At 48.7% G+C, this 25,535-nt stretch overlaps 10 protein-coding genes and 1 non-coding gene across 13 annotated transcripts; 6 read left to right on the top strand and 5 right to left on the bottom strand.

Annotated features, from left to right (window-relative positions):
• Positions 1 to 298: 298 nt before the first annotated feature.
• On the bottom strand, positions 299 to 404 carry ONS95_014543. The gene has a single exon. It is a non-coding gene; the product is annotated as a tRNA-Gly (tRNA).
• Positions 405 to 1,210: 806 nt separating this feature from the next.
• On the bottom strand, positions 1,211 to 3,025 carry ONS95_014544 (uncharacterized protein; the record flags this gene model as incomplete). Its single annotated transcript, XM_058508200.1, has 1 exon — positions 1,211 to 3,025. The coding sequence occupies one exon, from the start codon at positions 3,023 to 3,025 to the stop codon at positions 1,211 to 1,213; it is 1,815 nt and encodes a 604-aa protein (XP_058355882.1).
• A 2,271-nt stretch (positions 3,026 to 5,296) lies between these two features.
• Positions 5,297 to 7,682, top strand: ONS95_014545 (uncharacterized protein). The gene is made up of 5 exons (XM_058508201.1): positions 5,297 to 5,376; positions 5,428 to 5,584; positions 5,683 to 5,930; positions 6,002 to 6,655; positions 6,705 to 7,682. Exons 3-5 carry the CDS (start codon positions 5,709 to 5,711, stop codon positions 7,383 to 7,385), a joined length of 1,557 nt encoding a protein of 518 aa, XP_058355883.1. The 5' UTR covers positions 5,297 to 5,376; positions 5,428 to 5,584; positions 5,683 to 5,708; the 3' UTR covers positions 7,386 to 7,682.
• Positions 7,683 to 7,826: 144 nt separating this feature from the next.
• On the top strand, positions 7,827 to 9,268 carry ONS95_014546 (uncharacterized protein). Its single transcript, XM_058508202.1, has one exon. It carries the CDS (start codon positions 8,375 to 8,377, stop codon positions 9,146 to 9,148), a length of 774 nt encoding a protein of 257 aa, XP_058355884.1. The 5' UTR covers positions 7,827 to 8,374; the 3' UTR covers positions 9,149 to 9,268.
• A 664-nt stretch (positions 9,269 to 9,932) lies between these two features.
• On the bottom strand, positions 9,933 to 11,437 carry ONS95_014547 (uncharacterized protein). Of its 2 annotated transcripts, none has more exons than XM_058508204.1 (2): positions 11,074 to 11,437; positions 9,933 to 10,972 (listed from the first exon to the last, which is right to left on the bottom strand). In XM_058508204.1, the coding sequence occupies exon 2, from the start codon at positions 10,676 to 10,678 to the stop codon at positions 10,208 to 10,210; it is 471 nt and encodes a 156-aa protein (XP_058355886.1). In that variant the 5' UTR covers positions 10,679 to 10,972; positions 11,074 to 11,437; the 3' UTR covers positions 9,933 to 10,207. The 2 variants fall into 2 exon arrangements, with proteins under 2 accessions (XP_058355886.1, XP_058355885.1); XM_058508203.1 differs by having other exon boundaries at positions 9,933 to 10,184; positions 10,248 to 11,437.
• Positions 11,438 to 11,616: 179 nt separating this feature from the next.
• ONS95_014548 (uncharacterized protein) lies at positions 11,617 to 13,059 on the top strand (the record flags this gene model as incomplete). Its single annotated transcript, XM_058508205.1, has 1 exon — positions 11,617 to 13,059. The coding sequence occupies one exon, from the start codon at positions 11,617 to 11,619 to the stop codon at positions 13,057 to 13,059; it is 1,443 nt and encodes a 480-aa protein (XP_058355887.1).
• A 1,945-nt stretch (positions 13,060 to 15,004) lies between these two features.
• ONS95_014549 (uncharacterized protein) lies at positions 15,005 to 15,951 on the top strand (the record flags this gene model as incomplete). Its single annotated transcript, XM_058508206.1, has 2 exons — positions 15,005 to 15,713; positions 15,797 to 15,951. The coding sequence occupies 2 exons, from the start codon at positions 15,005 to 15,007 to the stop codon at positions 15,949 to 15,951; spliced, it is 864 nt and encodes a 287-aa protein (XP_058355888.1).
• Positions 15,952 to 16,583: 632 nt separating this feature from the next.
• On the bottom strand, positions 16,584 to 17,197 carry UMP1 (20S proteasome maturation factor; the record flags this gene model as incomplete). Its single annotated transcript, XM_058508207.1, has 2 exons — positions 16,584 to 17,054; positions 17,195 to 17,197. 2 exons carry the CDS (start codon positions 17,195 to 17,197, stop codon positions 16,584 to 16,586), a joined length of 474 nt encoding a protein of 157 aa, XP_058355889.1.
• Positions 17,198 to 17,442: 245 nt separating this feature from the next.
• ONS95_014551 (uncharacterized protein) lies at positions 17,443 to 19,684 on the top strand (the record flags this gene model as incomplete). The annotated part of the gene is made up of 1 exon (XM_058508208.1): positions 17,443 to 19,684. The coding sequence occupies one exon, from the start codon at positions 17,443 to 17,445 to the stop codon at positions 19,534 to 19,536; it is 2,094 nt and encodes a 697-aa protein (XP_058355890.1). The 3' UTR covers positions 19,537 to 19,684.
• Positions 19,685 to 19,716: 32 nt separating this feature from the next.
• On the top strand, positions 19,717 to 21,747 carry ONS95_014552 (uncharacterized protein; the record flags this gene model as incomplete). Its single annotated transcript, XM_058508209.1, has 2 exons — positions 19,717 to 20,393; positions 20,453 to 21,747. The coding sequence occupies exons 1-2, from the start codon at positions 19,955 to 19,957 to the stop codon at positions 21,745 to 21,747; spliced, it is 1,734 nt and encodes a 577-aa protein (XP_058355891.1). The 5' UTR covers positions 19,717 to 19,954.
• Positions 21,745 to 25,408, bottom strand: ONS95_014553 (uncharacterized protein). Of its 2 annotated transcripts, XM_058508211.1 has the most exons (10): positions 25,092 to 25,408; positions 24,116 to 24,994; positions 23,668 to 23,732; positions 23,540 to 23,593; positions 23,435 to 23,479; positions 23,312 to 23,356; positions 23,213 to 23,260; positions 22,720 to 23,069; positions 22,474 to 22,584; positions 21,765 to 22,393 (listed from the first exon to the last, which is right to left on the bottom strand). In XM_058508211.1, the coding sequence occupies exons 3-10, from the start codon at positions 23,669 to 23,671 to the stop codon at positions 21,977 to 21,979; spliced, it is 1,074 nt and encodes a 357-aa protein (XP_058355893.1). In that variant the 5' UTR covers positions 23,672 to 23,732; positions 24,116 to 24,994; positions 25,092 to 25,408; the 3' UTR covers positions 21,765 to 21,976. The 2 variants fall into 2 exon arrangements, with proteins under 2 accessions (XP_058355892.1, XP_058355893.1); XM_058508210.1 differs by lacking the exons at positions 23,213 to 23,260; positions 23,312 to 23,356; positions 23,435 to 23,479; ... (2 more) ...; positions 24,116 to 24,994; positions 25,092 to 25,408 and having other exon boundaries at positions 21,745 to 22,393; positions 22,720 to 23,184.
• Positions 25,409 to 25,535: the final 127 nt, after the last annotated feature.

The raw sequence follows: 25,535 nt of genomic DNA on the forward strand, positions 1-25,535 counted from the left end.
GATACATACACTCCGTCCTGCTAACACGACACCACACCACGGCGCTCACTATCTCAATCTAGAAGGAATCATTACGGTAGCCAAATCAGCTCTGTTTGTCTGTCTCTGTCTCATCCCCAAAAAATGTGCAAAAGAAAGAGTTCCTCGCTCAATACCTGAGACCTAGGTAAAGTGACTTCGGCTAAGCCCCACTTGCTTAACGCAGAAAAAAAAAACCCCTACCACAACGCAGTCCTTTCTTCCCCTCAAACATAAAAGCAAAAAAGACAAAAGAACAAAAAAAGATAAGTTTTACTGTTGCGTTCGCCGGGAATCGAACCCGGGGCCCATCGACGCTGGAACCACTCTTGGAAAGAGAGTCAGTCACATGGCAACGATGGATTTTACCACTAAACCACAAACGCTTGTTGTGTTGTTTGATGATTGCTCATCTAATCGGCTGGATTTGCTGATTGGATGTTTGGGTTATGCTTATTTCGTTATATGATAGGAAAAGGAAAATTTGAGTGTGTGTGCGTGTTTGTGTTTGTGGAAGAGTGGGGTTGACGGGGTGTGGTGAGGTGAGGTGGAGATGTGGGTTGATTGATGCGCTAAGGAGGGGAGACGGAGGGAAGATGCCGGCGGGTGGTTAAGTTAGGTAGGTAGGCTTTGTGCTAGTGGTGGCGGAGTGATTTGAATGGGATGGAATGGAAAGTTGGAGGCTCATGGATGAATGGAGACATTAGCGCCTACCTGAGAACTTCTTTTCAATCTTAGGAGGGGGAAGTTCGAGAGATATTTTGGGGGTTGTTTTGACTTAGTGGATCAGCCAAGTATCGTGATCTCAAAGAGTGAGATAGGTAGGCACAAGAGGAGAAGATGATAGAGCAGGGTAACACTTGTCATGAAAGACTTCTTTACTTCTGTGGCTTCTGGTCTGAGATTCTTGGACTTGTTGTTTTCAATGATATCTGGACTGGGGTCTGCTGTCTGAGCCACGTGACGGACGATAAGGTATCCCCTAATCACAGTCACCCAGAGTTTCTTATGCCTGGCCAGTGGACATAAATACTTTATTTGCTATCAAGTACAGGAAGTTGAGTGACATATGTTCTCAGGTCATGAAGTCAGGAGCTAAGCTGGACGGAGAGAGTTTACTGAAGGAAAGCACGCAAGACAGGTATGCTGTGTTGATTCTCGCTTAATGAATATGGCGGCCAGTACCTCCGTATTATCTAGTCAATAACTGCAACGTTGCAACATCGACGTAAAAGCTTATGCTATTGGTACATGCCGGTAACTCTTCCTCATTCGGAACAAAATACTTGAAATTCTTTGTCGACCATTCATTGAGCCGCATCGAGCTGCATCCTTCTCGATTGAATATCAGAGTCCTCCCAACAAAAAAGTACTTGTCGCCTTGGCGACGAATAATTGCAGCGGCATCACAGTTCAAGAAATGGCAAGTGAAGTCTCCTTCTTTCGCTTCAGCGGGAGCAATACCCATGAGCCCGGACTTCTCGAGGAAAACCTTGAACTCGCCTGCCTTCACTTCGATACTGTTTCGTCTCTTGACGTTGCGTCCGTGAGCTTCGGGAATGAATCCTCCATCGCTCACTTGTTCTTCGTCGCGAGGTTCATACTGTGCTGGAGACCAGCCTCGCATGCCGTAGGAGATTCGACTGTTGAAGGAAACGACTCTCTTCTGATCATCCTCGTCGAATCCATCTACACCATGTTGGAGAATCGTTGTCCTCTTGAGTGTTTTCCTCGGTCTGCAGTGATATGAAGGAAGTTTTCGGAATGTATCTGCGACATTTGGGATTGATGTGTCTTTGGTGTACGGATGGGTATGAGTGAGGACTCCGCCTAGAAGTCCTTTGATCAGAATTACTCCAGCAGCCATGGACCGTGGGATGGAGAGAGATGCTGATATTGCTTCCAAGACGTCTTGCTTGATGTTTAGGGAAACATCTCCAAGGTTTCGTTGAACAGCCTGGCTAGCCCGCACAATGGACTTTGAAAAACCGAGATGTCGAGTTCCAAGTGGTGTTTTGGACTCATAGTTCCGTGCGAGGAACCAAGTGACATCCACGTAAACTTCAAGTAGAGGCTTCTCGTAGTTGGCAATGAGAGGTTCAGGTGACGAGAGGTCGGCAAGTGCTAGAACTGCGTAAATCTTGTCTCGAGGCTCCTTGCATCGGGAATGCTCAAAGGCTTCCAGAAGAAACTGTAGACTGAATGTTCTTCGACCTTGGCTTCGAAGTGATGCGTGTCTTGTTGCGAGACTTTCTCGGATGGAATCAACAGCGCTCGGAAATGGCTGGTCACGATCGTTCGGCTTGGGAAGTTTCTCGATCTCCTGACAGACTGCCTCGAAAGGTTCCCAATCCAGATAGTCTTCTCCACATTGTATTCTGCGTCGGGACGCGAGTGCGATCTCTTGGATGATCCATCGTCTTTTCCAGTATCTTCTCTTACAAAGATCATCAAGAGCCCACCACTTGTGCAGATTCTGTGGGTCGTTGATGAAATTCAACAAAGTGTACTTCCGCAACTCTGGGTCGTTCTCTGGGCCATAAGGACACATCAATTTGTAGATCTCTCTGACGAAGGAGAAAGCCTGACGGCTATTGTTTGATTTTGCACCAATGTAGATGAACACTTTGTCGGCTTGTTCATAGATCTCGCCCATGCGAGGAATCTGCGAACTGCGCTCTTTGTCGTTTGATTGATTGATAGAGATCGCGTCAACCCAAAGCACCCGTTCGTGGCACTTCCTCCGGAGTGACAAGAGTGAATCGTACAAATTATCTCGTACACGCGCCGAAAAACCATCAATCCAGATATCATGATGCTGATCTTTGCTACTGCCCCAAGAATAAGACAGAGCGTCATAGCTGGGCTTGGATTCAAGATATTCCGAGATGAGTTTGCATTTGATTCTATCGGGCTGAGACCCAGGAAGTATCTTGAGGAGACGGATCTCACCTGACTTCAGCGTCTCATATGGGTAGGGAATGTGGATCGATGGTGTATTCGCCATTCTGATTTGAGTCTTGGCAGCCTTGTTCGAAGGTTGTTGTCATTAATACTTCGTTGCATCTCCACGATCGGCATCTGTGGTCGCCCGCTTTCTCCAGACACGAAGAAGCAAGTAACTCTTATATCTTTGCGAAGAGGTTAGATGATAAGGCTGCGGTGATTGAAAGCTGTCATCACATTCCCGTTGCGTCTTTTAACGAAGAAAGTATATTTTGAAGGATGCCAACGTGACCGAGGATGGCTGCAAGTCTCGTCAAGCGATTTGCTCGCTAAATTCGCCCTTCAAATCATCATGAAGATTGACACACCATGAAGTAAGGGCAGACAGGCTGCAGACTGGGCAGACTCCCAGATTACTGGTATGAGGGTATGTCCGCTGTAAAAGGCCATCTCTTCGGGGCCAAATCCACCCCATCTCGAGGCCATTTCGGTGAAACCTAGTCTCATGATCTTTGTGTTGCCCGAAACTGCGTTGGCATGGCGGTGTCACCGTCATTCATTGTTTCAGCCTGAGCGTGACAGATCTGATCTTAAATGCCAGTCAGCCTTATTACATGCTGACATGAGACTTAAGTTGGGATGCTTACAGGTTCTCAGCCCTAGTGTAATAGAGCCTTGTTGACTTTGAGCGACGGTTGGTGACAGCTTGCTAGAGATTTGAGGAGAACTGTTCCAGAATGCTCTTACATGTAGGTCTTATTGATCAGGTGGGGCAACACTCACATTTTCAGCCCAATATCTTGCGATCTTGCTCTGTAGGCATGTCATGGACTCTAGGACTGCCTTATGCCTAAGGATGAAAAAGATCTTGAGCAAGGGCCAATATCATTCCTATCAACTTCGCCAGCTTAAATTCGTATGTGTCGCTTCGGAGTATATTATGTTTATGTTAGACCAAACATAGCTTTCAGAGCTTCTCATTGAGTGTTGAATGTGGAGGTAACTGGGAAAACAGACGGACGACATGGATGCATTATCAGACTTGTCTGCGCCACCTTTCGAACCTGTCTCTTAAAAAAAAGGGAGCATAAACAACCCAAGACTAATACATAAGAAGGGTGAACTACCGTTTTCACACGGCCCGGCGTGGTGTCTTCTTTCGTGGTGATGGCAGCTCCGGTCAATACCCCGCACTTTTTGAGAAGTAGCTCTGCAGGGAACGTGAAAGTCATGCCTCACATGAGAAGCAGAAATTAGTATCTGTGTCTGAAAAGCAGCAAAACTGAAGCATCAGACACTGTCTAGCCGAAAAATTGGTTCCTCGACGGCAAGCTGTTCTCAAGGTGGGCATATTTAACAAAACGCGGACTTCCTCCGCAGAGTTGCACAAGCTCCTGCAAACCCCTCACACAGCCCCTCAGAACTCGTGATGCCGTCACCGAATCACAGCTACTTCCGTCTACCGACTTGATGCAATGCAGCCGTACATGTTTACTTCCTAGTGCTCTCAAAGCCACAACGTCACAGCACAGACTCGCTGACTTCAATTAAGCCTTCTGTCATGCCGCCCAATGTCTGGGCATTGCCAATCTTTGACGATGCCCAGACTGTAGCTCTTCATCGCCGTTTATTTAAACGCTTGACGTGCAGATCTCATGGGGTCCCGTTGTCGGGATATCCTCTTCTCCTATGGAACTTGTCGGTGCATGTCAATCGAGTCAGGCTGCAAAGTAATGGTGGGGTATCGGAGCGAAAGACTTGGAACGTGATGTTCGAACTCTATGACAGCGCTAACACGAACAGTAATCGATTCTCCAGCCGTGCAACGGTCGAGGGAAATACAAACTATGAATTAAGGACGTTACCTAGCCTTTATTTAGCTCGGTAGCGGTCGAGATATCCTGGTTTGTTCTCATGTTCTTGTACCAATCCTCTTCAAATTGATTACGAGAATGCTCGAATTCGAATGGCCAAAATCGCTCATGTCAGGTCCGGATCTTCTTTTTTCGCCGATACTGTTAGACCAGGCTCATCTGCATGACAGAAAACTATTCCAAAATGCGGCCTACGCCCAGGTTAAAACTGTATCTGCCACGGATCCATTCTTCCAGGCGATAGAACCAAAACTGGGGAATTCTCGGGATTTCGTCGACAGGACCGTTGAGAAGCATGACTGTCCTAAGACCTCCTTGGTGATTGGATAGCACAAGAAAGACAGGGTAGAGTACCAGGGGAATGAAAAGAAGCTATTTCCAAGAGTCAGCCACCTCACTGGCCAAAGGCTTGTTTTTGGTGCGGGGACAGTCGTCTGGTGTGGAGCGTTAAGGGTATGACGACGGGGCTATATAACACCACGGGCTAGGAAAGGTCATGATCGTCACCTAACAGTGCAGTTTGTTTGGTCTGTACGAGGTAGGACCACTTTGACGGCACGGTTCACAGGGACTAATGTAGGAGGGACAGGGTTGCACTTCCGTCCGCCTCGTGGTCAATGTCGTCGAGAGATACGATAAACAGATAAGTCGTGGAGATCCCTTGTTCTTTTCTTCTAATTCTTCTTCAACCTCGTCGTGAAGGTGAACTTCCCTTACAGCAGAAGTCAATACCCAAAGGTCCTTTGGTAAGTGATAACGAGCATCATCGTACCTTCCCTGGTTAGATGTCCCCCTCCGTCTCAGCTGAACAATAACCGTTCAAGGACAGCACTGACACCACCAGCACAACAACTTCAAGTCCACGTCAAAATGGCAGACCAAATCAGCGATGAGAAAATCGCTCGTCCGAGTCACAGCCCTGATGCTTTTCACGAGAGTCATGCTCCAGAGGAGATGACTGTGGCCGAATATGCAACAACACGATTCAGCACCCTCAAGCCTCCAATGCACAAGGCACCTAATCCGTTCAGGCTACTTGCTATGCTGAACACCAAACAATGGATGTTTTTCTTAGTAGCTTTCCTTGCTTGGGTATGTCCCTACTTTTTTCCTTGCCTATCTCCCTTCTTTTTTGGAGTATATTGGCTGATGAAGCCGTGCAGACTTGGGATGCCTTCGATTTCTTCACCGTCAGTTTGACAGTTCATGATCTTGGGAAGACATTCGACAAAACAAATACACAAATCACATGGGGAATCACGTTGGTCTTGATGTTCAGGTCCGTCGGCTCCATCATATTCGGTCTCGCAGCCGATCGATACGGGCGAAAGTGGCCTTTCGTCGTAAACAATATACTCTTCATCATTCTCGAACTAGGTACCGGGTTTTGCCAAACATATCCACAATTCCTTGCCTGCAGAGCCCTGTTTGGAGTCGCAATGGGTGGTCTTTATGGAAATGCCGCTGCTACAGCACTTGAAGATTGTCCTGAGGAGGCTCGTGGTCTGATTTCCGGTATGCTGCAGCAGGGCTACGCTTTTGGGTATCTTCTCGCTACTGCGTTTGCGAGAGCTCTTGTCAACACCACTTCCCATGGATGGCGACCACTCTTTTGGTTTGGTGCTTGCCCCCCAGTTTTGTTTATTGCTTTTCGGTTGTGCCTTCCCGAGACCGATGCGTACAAGGAGCGAGTGATGGTCCGAAACGAGCGTGGAAATATCGGAAAGACCTTCATCGCTGAAGGTAAAGTCGCTTTGAAGCGCCATTGGCTCCTCCTCATCTATTTGGTACTTCTCATGGCTGGCTTCAACTTTATGGTAGGTTTTTCCATCTTAAGTATCAAGATCTTCATTAACAGTTATCAAGTCTCATGGATCTCAGGATCTGTACCCCACCATGCTTCAAAACCAGTTCAATTTTAGTCCCAACGCAGTTACCGTAACCCAAGTTGTTGCCAACCTCGGAGCCATGACGGGAGGTACAGTAATCGGATACTGCTCTCAGATATTTGGGCGTCGCTTCTCCATTATCATCATCAGCATCATCGGTGGTGCTCTGCTTTATCCATATACTTTCACTAGCAGCAAAGCTGTGATTGCTGCAGCATTCTTTGAGCAGTTCTGCGTTCAGGGAGCATGGGGTGTGATTCCCATCCATCTCATGGAACTGTCCCCAGGTTCCTTCCGTACTTTCGTAGTCGGCACGGCTTACCAGCTTGGCAATCTTGTTTCATCTGCATCTTCCACCATCGAGTCAACAATCGGATCTCAGTTCCCGCTTCCTCCCAAGGCAGACGGCACCAAGAGATACCAATATGGCAAAGTAATGTGTATATTTATGGGATGTGTTTACGCGTATGTCATCATTTTGACGTTCGTTGGACCGGAGTACCTGAAGCGAAGCTTTGAGGTTAGGGAGGATTCCGATATTGCAGAAGCTGCGGGACATGACACAATCGATGCAGCTTTGAGACGGAGACAAGAGGCGATGGGTGTTGATAGCAGCGACACTGAGAAGGGAGCCGCCAGGATGAGAGAGAACTTGTAGGGTGACGGGATTTGATCATGACAGTCGAGGACCCTACGACGGAAAATCCAGAGGGGAGCAGCGAGACAGATTGGCACACGCACATATAGCTTTCTGGCATGGAATTGATGCTGTATATATGAAATAGAATTTCGTTTCAAAAATGACATGTTCCGTTGTGAACTTGTATCTATGTCACCAGGGAACTTGGACAGACGTCCTGGGCTGCTCGTAATAGTCTAGCGAATGGCTTGCTGAAGAGTTCCAGTCTCTGAGGATCTCCGGAGACAACCAGTATCATGGATAAGTGCCAAAGGGAGAGCTTTGTTAGGCTGGGCTTGGTGGCGCTTCAAGAATCTTGTGTTTGGCCGAATTCACGTGACCGGTCCAAAGTCTTCCCGCTTCGGAACGCCACTCAGGCTTAGCGACTGGGGGACATTTAACTTCAAACAATTGAAGACCCGATTTCTTTCCTATATTCACAGCTTTCTCAAACCACATCTCAGAATAGAATACCAAGTGGTATATCTACGGCCGTACCTTATCAATTTGTTATCTGCTGTTCTATTTAGTGTTTGCTCCACGTTTTTTGACGAATCATGCTTTGGATTCATCTAGGTACGCAGCTCCTTCTCAGCCGAAATTAGCATGCGGCGTAGAACGGATCTGCTTCTCTCATACGTGTACGTACAGCCTCTCTTGGCCGATCAGCTCAAGCCACTGTAGCTGTTCAATTGTCGTTTGATATTCATGCGATGCGCCGCCGGGCTAACCATTAGATTTGACGACCTCCTCATGTCGCGGTATAGGGGCATTGATTCTGAGGTGTTTACATGATAAGGAGATATATAAGTCTAGGTGTTTTCTAGTTATTTTGTTTCTTCATGCTCCATCTCAATCTTTCATCTACTACATCAACCTTCTGAATAACATCTTCACCTTAAAATTTCAAATTTCAAACATCAACTATCCAGCTTTTCAGTATTCAAATAACCGACCCCGCACTTAAAATGTCAACATCCGCTCAAAAGACAGTCGCCATCTTTGGAGCAACAGGAGGAACTGGACTGGCTAGTCTCAACCTCGCCCTCAAAGCAGGACACAGCGTCAATGTCCTTGCCAGAACTCCCGCCAAGCTCGCCGACCTCTCATCTCAATATCCCAATCTCCACATCATTAAAGGCGATATCCGCGACATCGCCGCGATCAAGTCAACTCTCACTATCAACAACCGAGTGGTCGATATAGTCGTCTCAGCAATCGGTATGGTCATCGAGCTTAAAGGCCTGGGTTTCACTGCCAGAGACCCCAAGATCTGCGAAGATGGCACGAAATCCATCCTCTCAGCGCTTTCTCAACTGGAGGCGGAGAAGACGGTGCAGATTCCAGTCGGTGGGCCTGAATTCGTCCTTTTGAGCACAACTGGTATCAGTGCCAAAGGACGCGATATCCCGATAGCGATGATGCCCTTGTATCATTGGATGCTAAGCACTCCTCACAAGGACAAGAAGAAGATGGAGGAGGCGATGATCCATGGCGAAGGAAGGACACGCAGGTGGGTCTTGATCAGACCTAGTTTCCTGTGGAATGGGGAGAGCAAGGGAATTGGAAGGATTCGCACTTCTACTGAGACGCCTGGTGCTTTGCCGGAGACAGAGAACATTAAAGATGTGGCTGTTGGGTATGTGATTCATCGAGAGGATGTGGCATTATGGATTGTGGAAGAATGTATCAGGGGCGATGGTTCCAAGTGGCATGGTAAGATGGTCACTTTGACCTACTAGTGGGTGCTTTGTGATAGAGTTTTGGTGGAACTTGGTTTTCCTATAACAGTCTCGTTGTGTCAACATAATTTTAGATGATTTGCGAATAGACGCTTGTTCAATTTTAGCCCTCCGTCCAAGACTGTCAAACACGTCGATCTGGACCGTGTCACTTGCTGTTCAAAAAGATGTACCTAAACGAAGTAGAACCCCTGAAGATCAACTGAGTACTTGTACTGTTGACTAACGTCCTGTGCTCAAGTTTGCTTTGTGCTTGTGGAAGGAGTGTTCCGACAAAATTTGAAGCCTTGGTGGATTGGAGACATCCTGATCTTTCTGTAATGTGGCTTGGTAGTAAGCGTCTCGTAGACCAGTCCTACTAAGCGTAAGACTAGGTCATGGCTATCGAGTTGAAATGGATAGTACTACTGCGTGTTTCAGAGAATGTGCTCAGATCTGGACTCGGTTGATCTGACATTTCTCGCTTAGCTATGTTTACTTGTATGAGAAATACGGCTTCTGAGCATGCACTGCCCCCTATGCGTTGTAATATTTTATCTGAAACCCCAAAAGCAATCAAAAATAAATTCGGATTCAAAATATCATGGTCGACTTTGGCCGCTGAACTGAAATCGTTCAATCAGCGTCTGTTAAGCGTTATATAGAGCCCATTCTAGTGGGACTCCTCTTCTCTTCATCAAATCGAACACAAGCACCGCCGATTTCGATATGGTTCTTGCAATATCTGAAAATAAGTCTCACAGTAGTGTATGAAATCGCTTTTCTCATCTTCAGAGAATGGAAGTTGAGATAGTTCACATAGGATTCCGGTACTGATTTTGGGGCTTGCGAGATATGAAGTGTATATCTCACAGAGCAAGAATTCGTGTCTAGTTCAATGGCAACAGCCTTTTGAGAATCCCTTCTTGCCATAATCTATCCATCTACAACAAAGTGTTAACCCATAAACTTTTAATCTTGCTGCTCTCAAACGCCTGGTCCCGTACTCTTCCCATCTCACAATTTCGCCTTCCTCTCCTGTCTAAATTTCCGAATCCTAACAAAGGTCAGCAAGCCCACTCAAAAACCACACAAACGCCAAAAGAAACTCAAATCATACATCTCCTCATCCGCAACCTCAAACCGCACATCCTTCGCCCCCTCCCAAAGCACCAACTCCCCCAACCTCCTCAAATCCTCCGTCCCCTCCGTAACCGTCAAAAAGTGGTTCGCAGCCAACATGCCCATCTTACTCGCAAACGCCACGCCTCCATAACACACCAGGAATTCCGTTTCGGAGATCCCGCCTGGGTACAGCAGGATCTGGCCGGGTGCCGGGTGGGCGGTGTGGTTCTCGAAGGGGAGGTCGAAGTTCGTTTCGCCGAGGGGGATCCAGAGGCCCTCGCCGGACCAGCGTACGTGGATTAGCTTTTGCTGGTAGGGGAGGAGGGTGAGGAAGAGGGAGACGGTTTGGGGGGCGGAGGGGGAGAGGGTGGAGAGGAATTGGTAGGGGCCTGCGGTGATGAGGATTGTGGGGAGGGGGTCGGACATGTTTGGTGGGTGGTGGAGCGGGGCGAGGGTTTTGGTAGATGTTTTGGTGGGTGGGTAGGCGAGCTGATGTTTACTTTTGATCTGAAGTACCGGGAACGTGAAGTGAATGGCCGAAAGGTTGTCCGGAACTGCAAGTCACGGAACTGGAGCTTCCCAAATGGGACAGTCAAGAGTGGGGGGTTGATAGCCGGTCGGGACATCGGCATCGGGCCGAGTACTTGTTTACCGAGCATTTGGCCGGCAACGTCCCTATCCTTACCTACTTGTCTACATCAATGAACGTAGTGACTGGAACTAGACATAATACTGCATTAGAAAAGCATTACGAGCGAAAGTCTTGCAATTTTAAAAAATAGAGATCACCAAAGATCCGAAAGTCAACCATTAAGCCATACCAGGAACGTTTGCCACCATGTAACAAAACACATATCCGACCTAAACCATATGCAGGGCGTTCCAATTGAGTATCGTCGTTTCAAGATCGAGATATGATAGTTACTCCTGTGATGTGTACCGAGAATTGAGTATTTCGGCGCCAAGAAAATTGCTGCTGAGTGTGGAGAAAGTGGGAGGTTGAAAGTGACTGGGTGAGGGGATTGCTATTAGGGAGGTAGCGGTCGAAAATCTTAAAGGGCTTGATACATGAATTGTCCTCTCGGGATGGGATTTCAACTGAAAATGTGAAAAGGTGGAATTCGAAAGACGGTGAAATTTAGTTGTAAAAGTGGAACCGCACAACTCACACTGCAGCATTTCGAATCCACCATGACATCTCCACGTGTTGGGGTATCCGCAAACAGCGCTTTCAAAACACACCTTTAAAGCACAATGAATGTAGGATAGAGAGTATATGTAAACCGATACTCGTATCTCATCACAATTTTCATTTCTCTTGTCCGGGTTTCTGTTTTGGAGGAGACCACAGCTGTACTTGGAAGATGACGATGACCCATCCACACTCACGACTCACGATCCACACATCCACGCTCTTTGATCCCAGACAGAAGAAATTTCTATCCGATGTCTCCATCACAGTTGATACAATCACTGGATTGATAACAAGTATCATTACTCGAGATGATATGGCTTTCCCGCTTCCAGATCCATTACCTGATGATGCTATTGACCTTCGCGGGAGGTTCGTGATGCCAGGCTTCGTGAATGCGCATACACATATCTTCTCTCAGAACACTACACCGATCGCTCATCCAGATTTGAATCCAGGACTGAACCTTCGGAGCACAGAATTAAATGTCAGATTCGGAGTGGATACACTACTCAGTGCTTCCTGGTGCGGCGACACGGAGATATCCTCGTCAACTTCACCTACTCTTGGCTTCTTAAAGCGGGAAGAGAGTTCGACAGAGCGCATCATCCGCGCTGTAAATCATGCTCAGACGGCTCTCCTCGCGGGATATACGACATACCGAGATCTAGGATCCGAGGGGATGAAAGACGCAGATACAGAACTCCGCAACGCCATTTCCAAGGGGTTGATTCCAGGTCCTAGGCTCTTCGTCGCCACGCGACCACTTGCGAGCGGTGATACATTCGGAATGCACGATGGGAGGAGTGCGAGGGATAGCTGTATACCTGTTGGTGCAGAAGGTGTGAATGGCGTCGAGGAGATCAGGTATGCGGTGAGGAAGAGAATCATTGCCGGCGCGGACGTGATCAGTTTCTTCGCCGACTATCCGAGGAAGACGAAGACGAAGCGAGCGCCATCGAGGCAGCAGCATCCATACACGGCAGGAGTGCTCTGTCTACTGAAAGGGCTGAATCCGGATTTCGTGACGTTCTCCCAAGAGGAGATGGATATGATTGTTGCTGAGGCGAGATTAGCTAGGCGGCCTGTTGCTGCCAGTTGTGAGAGCTTGGAGGGCGCGATGGCGGCCATTAAGGCGGGTGTGAGGAGTATTGAGGGGGGCTATGGGGTTACGGAGGGGATTATGAGGGCTATGGCTGAGAAGGGGGTTATTCTTGTGCCGAATCTCGCGAGTGCTGAGGTTTTGCAACCGTTGAGGTTGCCGGCTTTGTCGAAGCAGACGAAAAGGGCGTATGATCTTGGAGTGAGGCTTGCGTGTGGGGGACGTACGGGAATTCTGAGACATGGTGATAAAGTGAGAGAAATGGAATTGATGGTCGAATGCGGGATCCCGCTGGAGGATGTGTTGGAGAGCTGTATGGTTGGTGGGTGGGAAAGTTGTGGAGGTGCTCTTTGTGGTCGGAGGTTTGGGTGGTTTGAGGAAGGCACGCAGGCTGATATCATTGCTTTTGAGATGGACCCAAGGGTGGATATTGGTGCATTGAAGAGTGTGGATTTCGTGATGAAAGATGCAAAAGTTTGGAAGTTGAATGGAAATGCAGTTGAGAATCTCTAGAGCTCTGTCGGAATTATCGCACCTACAGGTTCCAGCAGAACTTTCGTGCTTGTTTTGCAGTAGAGAGAAGACAGGAGTTGGGGATGAGATAGAACCTGTGCTTATTTCATTTGCCAGTTTCATATCGGCTATACGGACAAGGAAGGCGACAAGGGGGCCAGTGTGTTGGTTGAACCTAATCTTACTACACCCTTACCATAACCCAAAATCTCGAAACTTGGTCATAGCATTTAATGACAACTCTGAGGTCAAATTTGAAGTCTTGCTGTGTGTTCTTCGCCGGACACATCGGTCGACAACTGTCTACGTAGGGAGTGCAGATGAATCAGGATCTGAGCGAGGCGGAGTACATCATGTGTCTTTGATTCCACTCATGATTCCAAATTATTGATAATGAAAAGAAATCGTGAAAGTAAGCATCATAATAAGAACATGACAACAGAGACTATTCCTAAACAATGTCTAAAAACTGACTGCAGCCAGTCAGAGTCAGACTTGTCTCGCTTCAAAGGCAACACAAACATGGAATCTGGCAGCCACTCGGCAGCACCCCCTGATTTGTGGCACGATGGGAAGGCATTTGCAAAACAGTACGACGATGCAATTTTGAAATGTAACTCGGAAGAAACCCCAGCACGTGGAATGAAGAGATAAAAGAGAGGTAAAGCTAGGCTGCTGAGGTATCAAGCCATAGCCACGCGCCAAGGAAGCCAAACAGAGAGAGAGTGTGTGTGAGAGAGACACAATGATAGAAAGATATCCATGCGGCAGTCGAGTGACCCCTAAATGCAAGCCCAAGCCCAATCCCAACCTCAATCCATGCTGCACCCCTACTCATACTTTCGTCGCAGTGCAGTACAGAACCTTAGTTGCGGGAGTGCCTGGGAAATTACAGTAGTGTTGGCGAAAGAAAGGATCGGGGGAACGTTTGGTGTGGTTGTTCAGGATGAGAAAGGGAAGGTCGTTGAAATATTCGCCTTCCAGGCCAGGCATGACAGTGCTGGACGAGACAGGGATGCGACACTGTACAGTACAGTACAGGACAGTAGAGTTTCAACGCCAAGAAGCGGTTTCCCCAGATTCAGAATGGGTCCTGGTGGTCCGCCAGACTCAGCCTATGGCTGATAGCCAGATGCTGCATTCGAGCATTGGCAGCTGCGTCAACGAGTGCACTTGCGTTGCACCTGACGCCGGATAAGGCTTCGGAAAATGCTATTTTCACATGGCTATAGAGTAAGTTACTGTATGCTCAAAAGTCCCCCACTCAAAATACCGGCAGAGTGAGAGAGACATTTGGGGGTGTCTCATGGTCCATGGCTGTTGTCGTCAGGATCAGGTCTCTTTGCTTCCCCCCGCCCGCCGTTCAGCACATAGCCTGGGCCGGACGGGACGAAGCCGAGCTGGAGCTGGAGCTGGAGCTGCTAGGCGAAAGAGGCCTAGGGAGAACTCAACCACCACTCCACTCTCTCTCCACCGTTCTGTGCTGAACATCCAGCCGGGCGAATAATAGCATCACCACCGCCGCCCGCCCGCCCAAGACCTACAGTAGCAAGATCCAAGCCAAGCCAAGTCCAGATTCTGGCCGACTTTCCTTGACTTGCTCGCCATCACCTCACAGCCCCAATAATAAAACAAACCACTTGCCTTCTATTTGCCAACCTCGTCGTCCAGTCGTTCGAACCCGCCAGATGTGAGGGCATTCCCGTCTTTGCCTTCGCCATTCCAAACCTCTGCTGCTGACGAGCCAGAGCAGCCCGATATCATTCAACATCCGACCTCCTTTCGGATCGGATTGCTTACTCACTGAATTGATTCCTTGCATCCAATCCAATCTACTCTGCAGCACGGTGGCGCTAGCCCGTATCCCCCATACCCATCTCCGATAAACCTGCCTCAGCCCAGCATCTCGCATCCACTCGCCAGCAACACCTCAGCCAATAGCAAGATGGAGTCTTCCGGGGCAGGCCATGCCCATGCCTCACAACCTCTCTCGTCGTCGACCACCGCACAACAACCATCCCATATTCCCGTCGAGATGACCGACCTTGACGTTTCGAAGAGGCCGGCAGCAGGAGCAGCAGATTCAGGAGCAGGCGCAGGTTCGCAGGGCCTCCTCAATGACGTTTCGATTCCCAGCTCCTCACCCATAGACACTTCTTTCGCCAACACCTCCACCATGGCTCAATCAGCTCCAGTCGATGAGAATACGAAGCCCGAGCCAGCGGCCGAGACGTCACAATCAACATCGACTCCGTTACCCACGGCTAAGGAGGCAATTACACCTGAGGCTGGAGAGTCAAGTTCAGCACCTGCGATCAAACGGTTGGATTCAGAGGCTATCGGTCCATCTACAGATAGCAGTCTTGTAGTACCAGTTGCTGAAGCAGGACCAGTCTTGGTCATCACACTGCTCCTTGGAACCGGAGCACGGCATCCATACAGAATTGACGAGAAGTACTTGACGAAGAGGAATGTTACTGTGCCGGGCATGACCGAGAGTGGAAGAAAGGATCCATTCAGCATCAGTGTGTATACGTTGAAGGAGTTGATTCTGCGGGAATGGAGGGAAGAGTGGGAGACTCAACCTAGCAGCCCAAGCAGTATACGGTTGATTTACTTCGGCCGATTATTGGATGATAAGACGCCATTAAAAGGTATTGTTATTCCGCTACTTTCATATGAAACCACTAGCTGCACAGGTCTGAAGTTACATTGCTAACATCCATCCCTACTACAGAGTGCAGGTTCAACGCCGAATCAGCAAATGTGGTGCACATGACAGTTCGACCACAAGACATCGTCGACGAGGAAGATGCATCGAAGAGCAAAACCTTGGCTAGAGATAGAGAAGGTGGCGAGGCTACAGCAGGATGTCGATGTGTGATACAATAGGTGGGAGGGCAACAATCAACCATCCCATCACATCCGGTTCCAAATTCAGGGGCCACGATAATAGAGGACTTCCAGCCACTCTACCAGGCTGGAGATGCATACGTACAAACGGCATTCATTTTGGTTCGGGGACTCGACACGTAGTTGATAAATGCGACGGACGAAGGTCTCAGAGGGCGTTACGGACATAGTATTCCATTTTCTTTGGTTACAAGGCTTGGTCTGAAGCAGCGATTTGGCATATCTGACTTGTACGAATCAGAGCTGCATGGTTTGGTGTGAATGGCTGTGGAGGGTGAAGTGTAAAGTTACGAGGAGTTGAACATTACATATCGATAAGTGTATAGTGGTAGTTAGGTTGTCTGGGTTTGGGCTCGAAAGACCCTGGATAGAATGCGGTCACTGTTTACTTATCCACTTCCATCCGCTTTCAGAGCTCCATCGTCACTAATGGTAGACTTCCAAGTGCAAGAACCCATGTCTGATTCCTCTATGGCCAATCCTCAACGCCATCGGGAGCCCAGTGATATTACAAGCCATCGATTTCACCCATCTTTCAATCCACCCATCATTTTCCTCTCTCGCACGCATATTGAACCCACCATCCATCTCTCAGCTTATCCCATCCCAATCTACTGCATCCGAACTTTCCTCTCAACCTCATCATGGAAGCCCGGCACGCTCCTGAACTCATCCCCTTTAAACACATCCTCCCACGTAATATCCATATCCATACCCCTTAAAATATCTTCATGCACACCTCTCTCCAACCCACCTCCAAGCACAGCAGGTCTCCACTCTCCCTCCCTCGCAATCTTCAACTCCATACCGCGACGGATCGGCTCAGCGATTCCGAACGTGCGGCGCAGACCCTCCATCTTGAGCGCGGCTTGCGTCTCTTCCCATTTCTTGAGGCGGTTCTCGAGCGGGTGCGCGGAGTCGGGTGTGGATGATGGGGAGGTGGATGTCGTTTGGGAGAGGGAGGGTCCGACGCCTGCGCGCAGTGTGTCGTGGATGCCCGGGGCGGAGGGGGCGCCGATGTTCTTGCTGGTGAGGTGGCTGTGGGTTGTGGAGTGCCCGGAGGCGGGGGCGATTCTCATTGACTGTGAAGAAAGAAGAGTGTGTGTTAGCGATATGATATGGTGTGCCTCTTGCTTGATTTCGAGCTCCAGTGGAACAGCCTTGGGATTCAGAGCAGCTGTTGGAAGCTCATTGCATTGCTGCTGGAACGGGAGATGCTTACCATGATGATGTTTGTCAAGGGGAGTTGACTTGAGAGGTTGTTGTGGTGTTGATGGGAGGTTCGTGGTTTGAGGAGTGTGGTGGTTGATAGAACAAGCTCCAGGCACGAAAGCGGACGTGGAAAGCTCAGGTCCACGCCTCACTAGCGCGGTTTCCAAATTCTGGGGTACGCAGCCTCGCTAGCCTCGCCTGCATCATTTACGACTTCAAACATCACCCCTCCGAAACCATGTAAACACAACAATTGCAATGCGAATACCGACAGCACGAGTGTTTAACAGAGGTGTAATACCACGACGTCAATATGGCACATCAACAACTCGACCACCGGTAATCAGCATCGTCAATGGCACGTTCTACCGCCATCACCCAAACTCCCACCACGCAGCCACGCATTCCAACCCCCCTCTCTTCCCCAACCTGAGCTTCTCCCTCCCAGCATTCGCATCCAAACCCGAACACTGGTCCATCATCGGTCCATCCGCCTCCGGCAAAACCACATTCCTGCAAATCCTCCGCGGCAAACACCTCTGTCTCCTTGCAGCGGCACGGTCATGGCCATACCTCGAATCAGACGAAATCGAGCAGAAGGACCATAGGTTGAGAGATCCGAATGCGGCGATTAAACAGGTGGGATTTGATGGCGAGCAGGGCCTTGGACAGCAGGCGCCGCAGAGTGCGTATCTCAGCGCGAGATATGAGTCACGGCGTGAAGACACGGATTTCAGTGTATTGGATTACTTGCAGGGGAACACAGAACTGAATCCGTTTTCTGAGGAGCTTAAGAAAGTGGATCCGGAACTGCTGGGAAGGGTGGTCAGGGATCTGAGATTGGAGGAATTGGTTGATATGCCGGTCTCGAATTTGAGTAATGGGCAGACTAGACGGGCGAGGATTGCGAGTGCGTTGTTGGGGGATCCGGAGGTGTTGCTGCTTGATGAGCCGTTTATGGGGTTGGATCCACCGACGTTATTGAGTTTGAGTCCGATGCTGCATGGGCTGGCGGAGGCGAATAAGCCGAGATTGGTGCTTTCTTTGAGGCCGCAGGATCCCATTCCGGATTGGATTACGCATGTGGTTTATTTGAAGGGAAATTGTGAGGTTGCTTTTCAGGGAGAGAAGGGGGATGTTTTGGAAGGGTTGAGAGATCATGTTAAAAACATTCAGCAGGGAAATGCGGAGCCAGAAGAGGGTATGCCGTTACATTCGATGCATGAGGTTGGTCGGAGTCTTACCAGTGATGGTATTATTGAGCCATCGCATGCTGGAAATGCCAAGGATAGAGTTGCCTTTGCTTCACCAACAATTGAAGAGACTCCTCTCAGCCGAGATGGCTTCCCTCTCCATGATATCGAGAAGCCAGTCATTGGAGAGCCTTTAGTCCAAATGGATGGTGTGCGAGTTCAGTATGGCGATAAAGCTGTTTTGGGTAATTGGAAACAAGAAGTTCCTAGCGATAGCCAGGCGGAGCTTCGAGATGGCCTATGGTGGGATGTCAAACGAGGAGAGAGATGGGGTATCTTTGGACCAAATGGATCCGGCAAGACAACTCTACTCTCCCTCATCTGTTCAGACCATCCACAGACATACGGTCTTCCAATAAAGCTCTTCGGCCGCTCAAGAATCCCCGAAGCAGGCCAACGAGGAGTCTCAATCTTTGACTTACAGGCTCGAATTGGCCATTCGAGTCCTGAAATTCACAGTCACATTCCAAAATCACTGACACATCGCCAGGTCTTGGAAAATGCATGGGCAGATACTTTTAGAGGACTCCCCAAGCTGGACCAATCTGCCAAGGACAAGATTGAGGCGTGTTTGAAGTGGTTCGAGCATGATCTTCGATCAGAACCAGGTTCTGTTGATGTCAGTGGTACAGCATGGGCTGATGAACTTCTGTTTGGAGGCGTGCCCTTCTCATCGCAGAGAGTTGCACTCTTCCTCCGCGCTATCATCAAGAATCCAGATCTGGTAATTCTTGATGAGGCATTCAGCGGCATGGATGAGGGAGTGCGAGATCGCTGCCTCTTATTCCTCGCACACGGAGAAACGAAACAATTTGCTTCCGCTTCTTCTCCTTCTTCATCAACAAAACGAGCAGCAGGAAGCCAAAAGCCTCAAATTTTAGAGTCAGAAGTCTCAAAGCGTAATCAGGTTAAAGTTCCTGGACTCGGCAAAGATCAAGCCCTTCTTTGCATCAGCCATGTCCGCGAGGAAATACCTGGGAGTATCAGAGAGTGGGTTTGTCTCCCTGAGGCTAATACCGGGAAGCCCGCTAGATTTGGGAGGTTGGATGGGCCGATTGAGGGAGATTATAGGAGGTGGAATGAGATATGGGGGATGTAGATGTCTAAACCAAATAGAAAGCATGACTTGCTTGTTCATACTGTGATCTAGTGTTTGTTTGGGGAGCGATCGCAGATTTCGCATTTAGAAGATAAGGAATTCTATCTACAATCTGCAGTCGCAACTTGTCCCAAATATTGGACGAGATAGTGTTGTTTCGTCTCCTCGTCCCATACATTGCTCTCCACACATGTCAAATAAAGTTCGCCAAGGCGGGTAACCTTAACGCTGATCCCATCCCTTTTCTTAGCGAGCCTGGGGTCAAGACATCCAAACCTGGACAGCTCCAGCAACCCAATTCCAACATCGACAACGCCTTCTATGCGACACGATGCCCACACCTCATCTTGAGCGCCCATGACCTCACAGTCTCCTCCGCGACGCCAAAAATTTTGACGCGCCGTCCACTCCTTTCAAAATGGAACCGCGAACCCTCCCATTCCGTCCCCCCGGACATTCAGACGGCGAAGGGGAGCTCTCCCCCGACTCGAGCGCGATGACGCGACTCACGCCAGACTCCGACTCAAATTCTGGATCTGAAGATGACTCGGATCTGGATCTGGACATGGATATGGATGAGACTGGGGAAAGCTTCAAAATGCGGACACGAGGGAGGGATGTGGAGAAAGGAGGGGTTGGTGATAAGGAGGGGTTGGATGAGGATGAGGAGGACGACGAAGAGGATGGAGGTGATGAATATACCACGCCAGGACGGCGCAGAGCTGCGAGTGTTTCGACGGTGCAGTCGTATCAGTTGTATACGCCTGACGAGGAGAGAGCTGTGGTGCGGAAGTTTGACAGGAAGTTAGTCTTGTTCGTGGCGCTGCTGTATATGCTGAGCTTCTTGGATAGGTCAAGTAAGCCATCTAAGTTCTGCTTTTACATTGTATCTAGAATGTCACTGACAAGAAACCAGATATCGGAAATGCTAAAATAGCTGGTCTGGATATCGACCTTGATCTTGATTCCCCGAGGTATGAATGGGTTATCACGGCTTTTTACATTGCGTACATTTGCTTCGAATGGATGAGCGTGCTGTGGAAAATAGTACCGGCGCACATCTACGTGACGGTCATTGTTCTGAGTTGGGGGATTGTTGCCTCGCTACAATCTGTTGCGACTTCTTTTGCGGGATTGCTTGTTTTGAGGACGCTTTTAGGGATTGGAGAGGCTGGGTTCACGGGTATTCCGTTCTACCTGTCTTTCTTCTTCAAGCGTGAAGAATTGGCGTTACGGACAGGGTTCTTCATCTCTGCGGCACCATTGGCGACTTCATTCGCCAGTACTCTGGCTTGGGCTATCGTCAAGCTAGGTAGTAATGGTCCAATAGCACCATGGAGGTTACTGTTTCTCTTGGAAGGCTTCCCAAGTGTGTTGGTAGCAGTCATCGCATGGCATACTATACCGGACAGTCCCGACAGCGCCCACTACCTCACACGGCGTGAGAAGAAAGTCGCCCGTCTCCGTCTCCGGAAAGATAAAGATCCCAACTCTGCGCCAGGAAAGGGACTCAACTTCAGAGAAATGCTCTCCACGATTATCGATCCTAAATCCTATCTCACAGCCTTCATGTTCTTCTTCACCAACATGGCATTCTCATCTATGCCCGTCTTCCTCCCAACCATCATCCACGAAATGGGTCACACAGTCCTCGTCTCACAAGCCCTCTCCGCGCCTCCGTATCTGATGTCCTTCTTCATCGTCATCCTAACAGCCTACCTGTCCGATCGCCTGCGCAACAGGAGCTACTTCGTGATCTTCCACGCCCTCCTGTCCGCTTCAGGCTACGCTTTCATGGCTGTAGCTAATCACTACGGCCTAGGGACTTGGTGGCGTTATGCAGCTATTTATCCTGCCGCCATTGGATTCTTCAGCGTTATCACTATCATCATAACATGGACGATCAACAACCAAGAATCGGAGTCGAAACAAGGGACTGGTTTCGCCATGCTGCAACTGATAGGTCAGTGTGGACCCTTGGTCGGCACGAGACTCTATCCTGAAGAGGAGGCCCCGCTATATATCAAGGGGATGGCGATCTGTAGCTGTGCGATGGTTTTCGTGGCAATTTTGAGTTTGGTACTGAGGCTTTATCTTGGGAGGTTGAATACTAAGGGGAAGCATGAGTATGGGCTTGTTGGGGAGGCTGGGGAAGAACTCGTTGGAGGGAAGAATGGGAAGCATAAGAGGCCGTTTGTGTATATGCTATAGATGGTTTAAATCCACTCTCCAGTCCAATCTACCTTGACATTTTGGCTGCAAGTGAAATACGAAAGTAGCTTCTGCAAATTTGCATACCGAAGTCGGCTCGATGTCACAACTCAAAGTCAGACATTCAAATCCTAACATTCTGGTATTCTCCTTTCACATCTCATAACCTACGAACTTCAATCTTCAAAACCCCATCCCATCCCAAAGTCCTGTCCAAAAAGTCCCGAAATCATCCCAAAACCATCCGTCCAAACGCAGCCCTCCTATCCCACCACCCTCTCCTAACAGCCCTCCACCTCTCCCTAAGCACAGGCTGCCTCTCCAAACCCATCACAACCAGCCTTTCCTCCTCCGGCAACTGCTTCTCCAGCAAAGCAAACGCTCGCGCGAGCTTGACGGCGACTCCGTCTGCGATGAGAATCTCCTGATCTTCGTGGCTCTCATCCGTTTCTTGGTCGGATGGTTCGAACGAGGAAGGGAGCTTGATAGTCGCGTGTTGGATGTTGGGGAAGGATTGGATGATGATGCCGATTGCGGAGGCGACTTTGTCGGCGTTTTGGAAGGTGTTGGATTGGGAGCTGGTGAGGAGGATGGATTTGATGCGGGTGCTGTCTTCGGTGCCGACTTGGGACATGAGCTGAGCGATCTGTTTTTTATTGTTAGTAAGTGGGGTGTTGACTTGGAAAGAGGTCGAATGTGGAATTAAAATGTTGGCAATAGTCATACCCCATTGTTATGCGTGCAAGGACCCGGATTATGTCTCCCACGAAGCCGGAGGTAAGCCCGCAGGATGTCGGGGTTCTTGTCAAGGAACTCGTTGACGTATGTCCTGTAATCCTGTTGTGAAATTTATCAGCCTTCAATTTCATTGCCAGTAAACCAACAAAACAATAAACATAACCCCCCCTCCCCTCCTAAACGACCCCCGCTTACAGCCAAAAGAGGGGCATGGAGTCAAAATAATCGACTAACCTTCTCATTCCTCGCTCTAACCTCCTCAAGACACCTCTCACAATACACCTCCTCAACTTTCATCGTCCAAACTATACTCTCCCCATAGCATTGCGCTAGAATTCGAATCTCGCCTGGGGTGATATCGAGTTTCTCCTGGCCGGTGTTCTCGTTCTGGACTTTGAGATGGAAGGGATTCCTAGATACGACAAAGTCGGCGAGGGTGTGCATTCTGATCGGATTTTTGTCCATGTAGTAAGGCTTATATGAGGAGTAAAGGTGGTCTGTGGTGTTGGGGGCGTGGGCGGAGGTGTCGGGAGGGGATGTCGTGGGCCGGGATGGTTTAGCTGGATCGGACGAGGAGGGAGTATCTGTAGGATGGGATGATTAGCATCTGTTTGATGAAAAATGTTGCAATACTGGATCTGAATATGAGGAATAACATTGTAGAAGAGTGATAATGTGAATGATGTAGCTGTGTAAATTGGCAAGGAGTATGCAAGAACTCGCTTACCGACATCGTCCTTGAAAGGATCAGAAGAGGCTTCGGCTAATGCAGCTGCTGGAGAGAAATCAGTAATTGCCCCAGAAACACCTAGATCAATGGGCATACCAATGTTGAAGCGAGTGGTAGAACGAGCGAGACTCGGACCTGTAGCTAAAATCAAGTCAGCCTTACCAAACGCCCAAAATCCGAAGCGTATCTAAGCCATCTGGACAATAGAAGATTACTTACCAACGACCGGAGATGGTATAGCAGCACTTGGGGTGGCAGCAGTGACTGAAAATGAAGTTAACACCATTCATTGCAAAGTCTTGTTCCCTCGTATATGCTACCTACTCATAATTTCAGGGATTTTGGCAGCCTTTGATGGCGTGACTGGTCCTTGAGGAGCTGCATTTATGTTAGCACGATACAGAGCAAAGTGAACCTAGCTGACGACAAATTCCATCCCAAGAGCTGCTTACCCATAATACGGATTTATTCAAGTTGATTGCGGTATTCTAACAGTGGTTAGAGGTGTCTTGGTCCTCTGGAGAAGAAACTGCTTGTCAGAGTACACACTGCAAACAATCGGCGGATGAGGACAACGGGACCTGACGATGTGAAATGCAGTGAAATGGAACTCTATCAGAATTCTCAATGAGCTAGAGAAGCGTTCCAATTTTCTGGCTTTCTTAGCGACCCAGGAGATGCGGCCGTAGGAGAACCTGGAGAACGTCAATACCCTGCACGGCATCTCTTGAAGAACTCTCAAGCTTGTCCGAATTCGTGCAGTGAGAGTTGAAGGCTAGGAAAAGGATTATGGGTATCATTTGGCAATTTGCAGATTGCTACACGCCTTATAGAGGCTCCCCGGGCCCATTCTGGAGAGAATTCTCCTGATGGTTGTATGAGCCAGGGTTGTTTACTCACCCTGAGAGCAGAACGAACGACGAACAACGCGACGGACCGGCGGAAGATACCAGATAGAATGCGCAAGATGATTTCCCTCAGAGGAGAGAGGTGCCCACAAGCTGTGGCGTTGAAGGGAGAGAGATCAATGCTGTGCGTGTTGATGTTGTTGACCGAAGAGATTGGCTGCGCGGAAATTAGATTCTAGGTCGATGGAACGGCTCTCAAATTCCACTTGTGGATTATGGAGAGTCTGTAGGGAGCGAGAAGAGTAGACGCGACGTTGATCTCCATGAACATATGTCATCGACCAAAGAATCTGGCGGTGCATAAACAAATATAGGTAGTTGTCTGGTTTCGAATGCCAAGAGAAAATATGTACATAGAGAGCAGAGGCGCGAATTCGTAAGGAGAGGATATGTTGTTTTCTATGTTAAAATTGTGGACAGGACCAGGATGCGTGGTTTGGTGGAGGCATGAGGCACCATGTATGGTTGCTGAGTCGATCAGGTCAAGACAGGGAAAGCGCCGACAACTCTCCACTGAACAAAATTAACACTATTTCGAAGAAAAATTGTAAATCTATCGATTCATGCTTTTCAGATAGTTTTAGCGTGCTTTATCTCGCAAGAGGAGCATTCGAAGCTGTCAAGTGTATAGTTAGTGGGGCTGATAATGTCTTCGAAGTGTCTCCTGGAACCCCAACTTTTGATAGCTCAAGCTTTTCTGGGAGAGTCTAGACAGTCGTATCACGCAACAACTTCAAATTCAGTTCAGTTATATGATTCTCAATTCGTTGAAGTGAAGAACTGCCCTGCAGTTGTCAAGTGTCAAGAGTGACCGCGACTGTCTTCGAAGGCTTATGTTATGCTAAGACTAGCTCTCACTTGATGATAACAACTAGAGTAAGCACCGTTAGTGTTTGATCAGATATTGGAGTATTTTATGAGAATTCGCTTGCATTACTCAAATGATAAGGCAGATGCTTTGCTCTTACTTTGTTTACTAGCCCGGAAGTCGTGGCTCAAAGAAGTGCAGGGAGGATAGGCTAAGCACGACAGATCAGCTAAACGCCGAAAATATCATATAGAAACAACTCTGGATGCTGAAAAACTTGTCTAACTTGGCTGATATGGACAGGAAACCTAATAGAGTTCGTTGACTTATGTAATTGGGAGGGGCTACAGCTTTTTTATCAAAAGGAGGCAGGATCCTTCATTTTTGACGCGTCGGAAAAGCACAAAGAGGGTCGGTCTCATGAGCTCTCATTGGGGTATTAGGACACCGTCAAGAACCCAGTACCGTCTATCACCCCTTATAAATAAGCATGACGCATAGTTATGTCCCCAAGTCGGCTCCAATATTTCCCGACACGCAAAATGCTGCGCGGAGGCTGACCATTTGTCATCGCGGGCTAGCGAATCGTGAGTGAGTTGAATTG

The sequence above is a fragment of the Cadophora gregata genome, assembly GCF_030347475.1.
Source record: "Cadophora gregata isolate MNR1 chromosome Unknown scaffold_9, whole genome shotgun sequence".
In the NCBI taxonomy this organism is placed as follows: Eukaryota; Fungi; Ascomycota; class Leotiomycetes; order Helotiales; family Ploettnerulaceae; genus Cadophora; species Cadophora gregata.